Source organism: Zonotrichia leucophrys, unplaced genomic scaffold (assembly GCF_028769735.1).
Source record: "Zonotrichia leucophrys gambelii isolate GWCS_2022_RI unplaced genomic scaffold, RI_Zleu_2.0 Scaffold_135_121723, whole genome shotgun sequence".
Classification (NCBI taxonomy): domain Eukaryota; kingdom Metazoa; phylum Chordata; class Aves; order Passeriformes; family Passerellidae; genus Zonotrichia; species Zonotrichia leucophrys.
Window position 1 is genome coordinate 78,708 of NW_026992340.1, and position 11,219 is coordinate 89,926.

The window sequence follows — 11,219 nt, forward strand, 5'->3', positions numbered from 1 at the left end:
TGGATTGACAAGGCAATTAACCAATAGAAGCATGGAAAGCGGGCGGTGCCGACCAATGGGCGCCCCGGCTTTGTCCTATATGAGCGCGCGCGGGGCCGCGGTTGCCGCCATTTTCACCGCCGTCGCGCTCCGGCCTTCACTCCGCGCTTAAAGGGGCCGCGCCGCCTCTTTACGTTTTTTTATTCAGTTTTCCAAGCGCCTCCGCGCCGTCCGGGTGGGCCCGAGCCCCCCCGCCAGACTCCACCGCCGCCATGAGGGAGATCGTCCACATCCAGGCGGGCCAATGCGGCAACCAGATCGGCGCCAAGGTGAGCGCGGCGGGCCCCGCCTCCATCCCCCGCCGCGGCGGCGTTGCCCCTTTAAGAGCCCCCCCATCCCCCGCGCGCCAAGACAAAGGGTGACCCAAACCAGGGCGATTTTAGCCCAGAATCGGCGTTTTCCCCCCACAGAGGCGCCTGCGAGGGAAGGGGGGTTTGCTGAATGGGGCAGGTTTGGGGTTAAAATCCGGAGATTTTGTCGCTAAATGAGGATTTTCGGTGGCTGAACGCCCCCCCCCCCCCCCGCACGCGGCCGCAAAATGGCGGCTGAGGGCGGCGGCCCCGAGCCGCGGAGAATTCGCCTCCAAAATCGCCTTTTTGGGGGGTGTTTAAAAGAAAATATTACTATTTTATCTTAGTTTAAATGACCATTTCAAAGATTTGGCCGCGAATGGCGCTTTTTGCCCCTAATCTGGGCAGGGCGGTCTGGCTGAGGATGGGCGGGGAAGGCGCCAAAATGGCGGCGAGGAGCCGCGAAATTAAAGGATTTAACCTCGAAATGAGGTTTTTTACAATAATGTATTTATAATTAAATTTAAAACGTGATTTGTTTCTTTTTTATATTACTATACACTAAATGCTGCTTTTTCAGTCTGAAATCGGTTGTTTGCACCCCATAACTAGGTATTTTCGCCCCTAAAATCGGCTATTTTCACTGCAAAACCGTCTAATTTAACCTCAAAAATGTGGATATTGTGCCACAAAATTAAGATTTTTTTACCCCCAAACGGGGCGTGACGCCCGGAGGGGTCAGACCCGAAAATGGGAGGATTTCCTCCCCCCCCCCCAAAAAAAGCGGCTTAATATCCACCATAAAGATTTTATTCCCTAAATAAGAGGTGTGTTACTAATTTTTTTCCAAAATGGGATTGTTTTATCCGCAAAATCAGGATTTTTAAGCTTTCAGACTGCGGGATTTTATGACAAAAGCAGGTTTTTTTTATTCCTTAAATGTGGATCTAAGGTCTTTAAATTGCAATATTAATCTCCAAAATTGATGGGTTTTTTACTTTGAATCAGCTTTTTTAACTGAAATGCCCTTCTTACGTCTAAATATGGATGACTTAATTTTCAAAAAAGTATATTTTAGTTCTCTAAATGTTAATGTTTTGGATTTAAGGGATCTCTTTCATTAATGAAAGGCTTTTTTTGCTGCTAAAATGCAGCTTTTTGGTCCCAAAACATTTTTTTTTCCCAGCCCCAAGATGGAGATTCGGAGCTCCAGCTCAGCATCTTTGTTTTGCAAAACAACATTTCCGTCCAAAATCTTGGATCTATCCCCAAAACGTGGAGTTTGGAGGAGAAAAAGGACTGGATTTATTTTCCAGAAGTAGAAATGAGGGTTAAAATCGGGATTTTCTGCAGCTCGGAGGGAGCTCCCAGCCCCAAAATGGAGGTTTCCAGCCCCAAAATGGAGGGTCGGGGGAAGAATCGCAGCTTTGTGCTTCCAAATCCGCTTTTTTGTAGCCTCAAAATCGCCGCTTTTTCTCCAAAATTAACGGGGTTTGTTTAAAATTTTTTTTTTTTTTTTTTTTTTTTTTTTTTTTTGCACAAACTGGTGATTTTTGCCCAAAAAAGCGTTGTTTTGGGCCTCGGAATTTGCAATTTTTCAGACCCAAATGTCATTTTTACTGCTTCAAAAATCCCTTTTTCCCTCTGAATATCCACTTCACCCACAAAACGGCCTCCTTTAACCCAATAGTTCTTAGTTTTTTTCTTTTTTAAATGTTGCTTGTTGTCGCAAAATCGCCCTTTTCAGCCCCATCCCCCTCTCTTTGTGTCTCCAGACCGCATTTCCTGCCCCCGAAATGAACATTTCCATTTCCTGCCCCACGCTGAAATCTTTCTTTTCCAAAACGTTTCAAATTGGAGTTTTTAACACTAAAAAGCGATATTTTTTTTTTTTTAGCTTTTGGAAAGAGGTTTTGAACCCAAATTGTGATTTTGAGGCCCAAAAAAAGGTTTTTACTGTACAGAAAATACTGGTATTTACCAGGTCAAATTTACTTTCAAAAATTGTGTTTTAGCCCCAAAATTCACATTTTTTGCCTTTAGATATCCTTTTCTCCCCATAATCCATGTTCCTGTCACTAAACACTTAATTCTGCACCAAACTCACATTTTCTCTCAAAAAACATAATTTTTAACCCACTGTTTCCCAAGACCCCAAAATGCAGGGTTTATTACTCTGAAATGCTGTGTATTCGAATTTGAACTTTTTAAACTCATTTTCTTATTCATTTGCCCAAAATCTCCATTTTTATCCAAAATGAACTTTTTTTGCAGGTATTTCCTACATTCCCCTAAACTGCCCTTTTTGAAGCTATTTGCCCCATCAGCCCTAAAATCCCTATTTTTTAACCCATTTTTGCTCACAACCCCCTAAGACCGCCAGATTTTAACCACTTCCTTTCTTCATCTCCAAAATTAGCATTTTTAAGCCTGTTTTTTTTACCTCACATTGCTGGGTCTTAATCCCCTTTTCACTCTCACCTCCAAAATTATTTTTAAGCCCTTTTTTCTTCTATTACCCAAAATTGTGGGGTTTTAAATACATTTTTCCCTCATGATCACCAAACCGCCGTTTTTATCTCAAATCACCATTTTATACCTGTTTTTTTGAATTAACAATCTCAAAATTAAAGGCTTTTACCCCGAATAAATATTGTAATGCCATTCTGTTCTCCAAAGCCCCAAAATCCCCATATTTTTTTCTTCATTTCTCATTTTTAACCCCAAAATCACCTTTTTTCACTTCATTTTCCCCTCACGCTGCATCGCCCCCCGGCCCATTGTAACCCCAAACCCCCTCATTGGTGGAACCTCAACTTCAAATACAAAACTTGGAGCCCCCAGAGCCGAATTTGGGTGTAAAAATCCTGATTTGGGGTGAAATCAGGAAATTGGGGTGTGAAAAAGCCGATTTGGGGTGCAGGGAGGCGATTTTGGAGGGGTCGGTTTGAATTTGAACGATTGCCGCCATTTTCTGCGTTCCCGCCCTTTTTGGGGAGCGGGACCGCGCTGCCCTGGCCACGCCCCCTCCCTCACGGAGCCCCGCCCACTCCCCTTCCCCACGCCTCCGAACCACAAAAAAATCCTAAAAATCGCCTTTTTACCCCCAAAAACGGTCATGGAGTGGCTGTGTGTTGTAGCCAGACCCTTTTAGGACCTGAGCACACCCTAAATTTCTTTTAAAAGCCCCCAAAATCCCCATTTTTCACCCCAGAAAAAGGTCCTGGCTGTGGGGGAGGTCTTGTGGATCCTGCCTGTCACTTGGCCACACCCCCAAATTCCTTTAAATTCCTAAATCCTTCATTTTTTCCCCAAAAACACTGCTGTGGGGCAGTGGCTGATGCTGGATTTACATCCCATTCTTTCTGTAAGATCCCAACATTGCCTTTTTTGCACCCAAAATAAATCCTGGGTGTAGCAAAGTGGGCGTAGCCCTTCTCCTCCACAAGCTCTGCTTTTCTATCCCAGACTATGCCATCAATTTTCCTGTAAATCCCAATTTTTTTTCCTTAAAATCCAGATTTTTTGATACTTCTTAACTGCTATTTCGTATCTGAAAACCCAAATTTCCTTTTTTAAAATTCCTGAGTTTTTTTACCTCCAAACCCCCATTTTCTCCCCCAAAATGGGGTCCCCGGTGTAGCAAAGTGGGTGTGGCCCAGCTGCCTTCAGCCCTCCTTAAGCTCAACCACTTTTAGCCCCCAACTCCCATTTCTCACCTTAAAATTCCGATTTTTTTAAAATTTATCAATCTAAATAAAATAAAATTTATTAAATTAAAAATTAAATAAATCAAAATTCCAATTTTTTTCCCCAGAATTGAGTCTGGGTGGGCTCTTTATCTCCTCCACCTTTTAACCCTGACCACACCCCCAAACCCCCATTTCCTACCCTAATATTCCCATTTCTCCCCCTAAAATCACAATTTTTTTTTCTTCTCCAAATCCTTATTTTTCTCCTAACTCGGGTTCCATTTGTCCCAAAGTGGGCGTGGCCCAGCTGATCTCACTCCTCCACCAGCCCCGCCCCTTTTCACCCCCTGACCACGCCCCCAAGTCCCCCTTTTCCGCCTTAAAATCCCCATTTTTCCTCTCAAAACCTCCAGGTTTTTTCCCCAAATTCCCGTTTTTTGCCCCACACCTGCTCCTGGGCTGTCCCTGAGCTGTCCCCAAGCTGTCCCCTTGTCCCCACAGTTCTGGGAGGTGATCAGTGACGAGCACGGCATCGACCCCACGGGCACCTACCATGGGGACAGCGACCTGCAGCTGGACCGCATCAGCGTCTACTACAACGAGGCCACAGGTGGGGACAGCTGGGGACACCTGGTGGCACTTGGGGACAGCTGCCACACCCCCCCGGGCTCCCCTGCGCTTCCCCCCTCATTGTGTCACTCAGTGTGGGTGGCACTTGGTGGCATTTGGCTTCTCCCCAGTGTCACTTGTCCCCCTGTGTCACGTTCCTTTGTTTGTCACTTTGTCACTTCCAGTGTCACTGCCTCACCCCCACATTGCCATTCCTTGCTTTGTCACCCTCCTGTGTCACCCTGTCCCCACTGTCACCCCCCCCAGCGTCACTTTCCTGTGTTATCACTTTGTCATCCCTGTGTCACTGTGTCCCCACGGTTCCCCCTTAGTGTCACGTTTGTCTGTCCTGCTGTCACCTCCCAGTGTCACTTTGTCCTTTTCCATGCCCTGTGTCATCTCATTTCTTGTGTCCCTGAGTGCCATCCCCTGCTTTGTCACAGCGGTGGGGTCACCTTGTCCTGTCACCTCCCAGTGTCACCCCCAGCCTTGTCACCTATCAGTGTCACTTGTCCATTGTCACCTCGCAGTGGTTTTTGTCCCCTGTCACCTTCAGTTCTGGGGATGCCCTGGTGTCCATTGCCACCTCCTGTGTCACCCTGTGACCCCCCTGGTGTCACTGCATCCTGTCCCCTCCCAGTGTCACCCTGTTCCCTGTCACCCACATCTTGTCCCCAATGTACCTCCATTGTCACCTTGTCCCTGGTATTCCCTTGGTGTCACCTGTCCTTTGTCACCTCTGTGTGCCACCCTGTGCTCTGTGTCCCTTCCCCCCCGGTGTCACCTGTCCATTGTCATTTGTTTCCTCCCTGTCCCCATGTCCCATCCTGGGTTCCTCTGGGGGAGGTTTTGGGGTGGCTTTGGGGAATTTGACACTTCTGGGGTTATTTTGGCATTGGTTCGGAATGATTTTGGGGTAATTTTGAGAGGATTTGGAATAAATTTGGGGGTTTGGGGTTGAATTTGGGGGTGATTTTGGGAGGTTTGGGTTATTTGGGCTGGTTTTGGGGTGAATTTGGGAGTTTTGGAAGTCCTTTAGGGTTGAGTCTTAGGGAGGTCTGGATTGTTTTTAGGTCATTTTAGGTTATTCTGGGGCAATTTTGGATACTTGTAGGTGATTTTGAATATTTTAGGCTTGGTCCAAAGTGGGTTTGAGGTGATTTTAGATGGTTTGGGAATAATTTTAAACAATTTGGAGTAATTTGGGGGGTTTTGGGGTTCATTTTGGGTGGTTTTAGAGCCATTTTTGGGGTGATTTTTCCTGGCTTTGGGGTGAATTTGGGTGGTTTGGGGTTGATTCCAGGAGATTTGGGGTAGTTTTGGGATGGTTTGGGTGTGATTATGGGTGTTTTGGGGGTGAACTTAAAAGGATTTGGAGTGATTATGAGGTTATTCCAGATATTTATGGAGAAATTCTGGGTGGTTTGGGAGAGATTTTGGCTCTTTCTGGGCTGAGTTTTGGTGTCATTTAAGGTGATTTTGGGTGATTTGGAACATTTGGGGTGGTTTGGGGGTGATTTTGGGTGTTTTGCTGTCACATGGGGCGGTTTGGGACATTTTAGGAGTGATTTTGGTTTTTTCTGGGGCGATTTTTGGCATTTCTGGGTTAACTCTGAGCATTTTGGGGGCAATTTTGGGTGGGCTTGGGGTAATTCTGGGTGATTTTTGGGGGCAATTCCAGGTGGTTTTGGGGTGATTTTGGTGGTTTTTGAGGTAATTCTGGGTTGGTTTGGTTTGTTTCTGGGTTGTTTTAGAGTATTTCTTGGTTTTAGGGTAATTCTGAGTGTTTCTGAGGTAATTCCAGGTAGGTAGTCATTGGGGTGATTCCAGATAATTCTGGGGTGATTCCAGATGGTTTGGGGTGATTCCAGTGGGTTTTGATCTAATTCTGAGTGTTTTGGGGTGATTCCAGGTGTTTATAGGGTGTATTTAGGGTGATTCTGGATGGTTTGGGGTTAATTTTGGGTAGTTTGGAGGTAACTCTTCTGGTTTTGGGGTGAATTCTCTGGGTTTTGGTGACGTTTTTGCTGTCCCCAGGGGGTAAATACGTGCCCAGGGCCATCCTGGTGGATCTGGAGCCCGGCACGATGGACTCGGTGCGCTCCGGCCCCTTCGGGCAGATCTTCCGGCCTGACAACTTCGTGTTCGGTGAGTGACACACCTGGGACACCTGGGGACATCTGGGACACCTTGGGCATGCCGGGGGACATTGGGACACGCTTGGGGACACCTGGGACACACACCTGGGGACACCTTGGACATGCTTGGGGACAACTGGGGGCACATCTGGGGATATACTTGGGGACATTGGCATACACCTGGTGGCATACTTGGGAACATCTGGGACATACCTGGGGATATCTGGGGATACACCTGGGCCACCTGGAGGTTCCTGGGGACATCGAGGACACCTGTGGGCACACTTGGGGACATCTGGGATACACCTGGGACACGCTTGGGGACACCTGGAACATAGCTGGGACACGCTTGGGGACAACTGGGACACCTGGGGGCACATCTGAGGGACATTGGGGTACACCTGGTGGCATACTTGGGGACATCTGGGATACACCTTGGGCCACCTGGGGATACCCCTGGGACACCTGGAGGTTCCTGGGGACATCAAGGACACCTGTGGGACATCAGGAAACACCTGCAGGCACACTCGGGGACATCTGGGATACACCTGGGGACACCTTGGGCATGCTTGGGGACATCTGGGACACACCTGGGGACATTAAAACACACTTGGGACACACCTGGGGGCTCCTGAGGGACACCTGGGGATGCTCAAGGCATCTGGGGACTCTTGGCACGTGGCAAGGACAGCAGCAGACACCTGGGACACACTTGGGGACATGCCTGGGAGTTCTGGGGACATCTGCAGACTCCTGAAGGCTCTTGAGGACATCAGGGGTTGCTGAGGGACATCAGGGATATCTCTGGGTATTTGGGGAACACCTGGGGACACTTGGGGACTCTTGAGGGACATCAGGTTCACTTCAGGACACACCTGGGGACACACCTGGGATGTATCTGGGACAGCAGGGGGTGGCCTCAGGGGATGGCAGGGCCCTAAAGGGGAGATCAAGGTCTCCAGGTGTCCCAAGGGTGACATGAAGGTCCCCAGAGTGGGGTTAAAGTCCCCACAGGTAGGATGAAGGTCCCTGAGGATCCCCAAGTTGGGGCTGAACGTCCCCAAAGGGTGGGGTTGGAGGTCCCTGAGGTCCCCACAGGTGGGATCGAGGTCCCTTAAAGAGCAATGTGAAGGTCCCCAAGAGGGGACAGAAGTGTTTGAGGTCCCCAAGAGTGGGAGGAAGGTTCCCAAGGTGGTGAAGAGTTGCCTGAGGTTCTCAAAAATGCTTTGAAGGTCCCCAGAAATGGTTTGAGGGTTCCAGAAGTCTTCAGCATTAACCTGAAGGTGTCCAAAAGTGATTGAAGGTTTTTCAAGGCTCCCAAAGGTGTTTGAGGGTCCCTAAAGTCAGCTTGAAGACCCCAACCCAATTCCTCCCTGTCTGCCTGTGGCCAAGGGTCACCACAGGGAGCAGCTGAGCTGGGGGGTCAGGGGTCCTCAAAGGTCCTCAGAGATTGTTTGAAGGTCCCCATAGTGGCTTGAACTTTCTCAAGGTAGAAATGGAGGTGTTCATCATCCCCAAAAGCGATTCAAGGGTCTTCAAGGTCACCAAGGTTGGGTTGAGAATCCCTTAAGATGGTTTGAAACTACCTAAGGCCCCTAAAGGTACTCAGAGGGTCTCCAGGTTTGAGGATCCGTAAGATCCTTGAGGCTGGTTTGAATTTTTCCTTAAAGATAATTTTGAGGCTTCCCAAGGTTTTGAGGTTCTTGAAGTCCCCAAAGATGGTTTAAAGGTCTCCAAATGTGGTTTGAAGGTTCTCAAAGGTGGTTTGAAGGTTCTTAAAGTTGGTTTGAAGACCCCAACCCAACCCTTGCTCCCCTTTTCCAGGCCAAAGCGGTGCTGGCAACAACTGGGCCAAGGGCCACTACACGGAGGGCGCCGAGCTGGTGGACTCGGTGCTGGACGTGGTGCGCAAGGAGGCCGAGAGCTGCGACTGCCTGCAGGGCTTCCAGCTGACGCACTCGCTGGGCGGCGGCACCGGCTCGGGCATGGGCACGCTGCTCATCTCCAAGATCCGCGAGGAGTACCCCGACCGCATCATGAACACCTTCAGCGTGGTGCCGTCGCCCAAGGTGTCGGACACGGTGGTGGAGCCCTACAACGCCACGCTGTCGGTGCACCAGCTGGTGGAGAACACGGACGAGACGTACTGCATCGACAACGAGGCGCTCTACGACATCTGCTTCCGCACGCTCAAGCTGACCACGCCCACCTACGGCGACCTCAACCACCTGGTGTCGGCCACCATGAGCGGCGTCACCACCTGCCTGCGCTTCCCCGGGCAGCTCAACGCCGACCTGCGCAAGCTGGCCGTCAACATGGTGCCCTTCCCGCGGCTGCACTTCTTCATGCCCGGCTTCGCGCCGCTGACCTCGCGGGGCAGCCAGCAGTACCGCGCCCTCACCGTGCCCGAGCTCACCCAGCAGGTGTTCGACGCCAAGAACATGATGGCCGCCTGCGACCCGCGGCACGGCCGCTACCTCACCGTGGCCGCCGTCTTCCGCGGGCGCATGTCCATGAAGGAGGTGGACGAGCAGATGCTGAACGTGCAGAACAAGAACAGCTCCTACTTCGTGGAGTGGATCCCCAACAACGTGAAGACGGCCGTGTGCGACATCCCCCCGCGCGGCCTCAAGATGGCCGTCACCTTCATCGGCAACAGCACGGCCATCCAGGAGCTCTTCAAGCGCATCTCGGAGCAGTTCACGGCCATGTTCCGGCGCAAGGCCTTCCTGCACTGGTACACGGGCGAGGGCATGGACGAGATGGAGTTCACCGAGGCCGAGAGCAACATGAACGACCTCGTGTCCGAGTACCAGCAGTACCAGGACGCCACGGCCGAGGAGGAGGAGGATTTCGGCGAGGAGGCCGAAGAGGAGGCCTGAGGGGTTTCCCCAGAGGTCCCAATCCTTGGCAGTGTTGCTCCTCCCTTTCCCGGTGTGTTGTCCCAGAGAGGCGTCAACCGGCGGGCGGCGCCTTCGGTGTCATCGTCATTGTCCTTCATCATCGTCAGTGTTGGCCTTGGCCATCGGCGGCGGCAGCAGCGGAGTCCCCACCCGACCTTCAGCGTTGTCCTCGTGGTCTTCAACCTTCATCATCGTCATCCTGGAAGAGTCCCCAGCCTTCAGCGTTGTCCTCACGGTCCCCAGGCTGCACCATCCTTGAAGAGTCCCCAACTTCCATCATCATCATCATCAATGAGTTCTTGGTCTTTGCCATCCTTGAAGAGTCTCCAATCTTGATCATGGTCAGAGCTCCCAATTTCTGAAATCTCCATCCTTGAAGAGTTCCCAGTTTTCATCAGCACTGAAGAGTTCCCAACCTTCATCATCATCATCTTTGAAGAGTCCCCAGCCTTCATCATGGTCATTCTTGAAGAGCCTCCAGTCTTCATCATCATCGAAGAGCCTCCAATCCTGATCATGGTCAGAGCTTCCAAATTCCCTCATCATTGAAGGATCCTCAAGGTTCATCATTGTCAAGGAGCCTCCAGCCTTCATCATCCTCGAAGAGTCCCCAGAGTTCATAGTCATCCTCACAGAGCCTCCAGGAGCTCGTGGTCCTTGCAGAGTCTTCGATCTTCATCATCCTCAGCCCTTGGCCTTCATCGGGGCTGCTCAGTTGGCCTTGACCTCCATCATCCTCATCATGGAAGAGCCTCCAAGAGCTCTTGACCTTCACTCTCACCATGGAAGAGTTGCTGCCCTTCATCACCATCACCATCACCTCCGCCCCTCCCCCGCTGCCACCACGGCCTCCTGTCCCCTCCCCCGCCCCACTCTGGCTCCACTTTCCCAAATTTTTTTTTTGTAATTTTTCCTAAGTTTTCAATGTTTTTTCCATATTTTTTGTCATTTTCCCCCCTTTTTTGGTTCATTTCCCTCCTCTCATTTAAGTCGCTCCTCATTCTTGATCATTTTCAAGCAGTTTTCCTCGTTTTTTGTCAGTTTCCTCAATTTTTAGTCTTTTTTTCCACTTTTCCAATTTTTGCTCTTTTTTTCCCGTTTTTGCTCACTCTCAGCCCAATTCCATTCCTTTTCCCCAACTTTGGGGTCCTTTCTTCCAATTTTTTGTCGATTTTTTTCCCTATTTTTGCTCAGTCAGTTTTTGACCCATTTTTCTCCATTTTGGGTTCATATTCCTCAATTTTTGTTCATTTTTTCCTCAATTTTTGTTCATTTCCCCCCATTTTTGTCAGTTTTTCCCCATTTTTTATTTGTTTTTCCCATTTTTGTCCATTTTTCCCGTTTCCCCTCAGTTTCTCCCTGATTCCGTCGCCGTTCCCGGTGTCCGGTCGCTCTCTCCCATTTTTGGATGTTTTTGGTTTTTTTTCCCCGTTTCTTTTTGTTTTTCATATTGAAAAGTCGCCCCCGGGTCCGGAATAAACTCGGGATGGAAAAGCCACCACGGTGTCACCTCCTGTGTCACCTGCAGGGTCCTGGGGTCACCTGGGG

General features: G+C 49.8%; 1 protein-coding gene across 1 annotated transcript; it reads left to right on the forward strand.

Moving 5' to 3' along the window:
* Positions 1-92: 92 nt before the first annotated feature.
* LOC135460957 (tubulin beta chain) lies at positions 93-11,169 on the forward strand. The gene is made up of 4 exons (XM_064737938.1): positions 93-308; positions 4,523-4,631; positions 6,668-6,778; positions 8,593-11,169. The coding sequence occupies exons 1-4, from the start codon at positions 252-254 to the stop codon at positions 9,648-9,650; spliced, it is 1,335 nt and encodes a 444-aa protein (XP_064594008.1). The 5' UTR covers positions 93-251; the 3' UTR covers positions 9,651-11,169.
* The last annotated feature ends 50 nt before the right edge of the window (positions 11,170-11,219 follow it).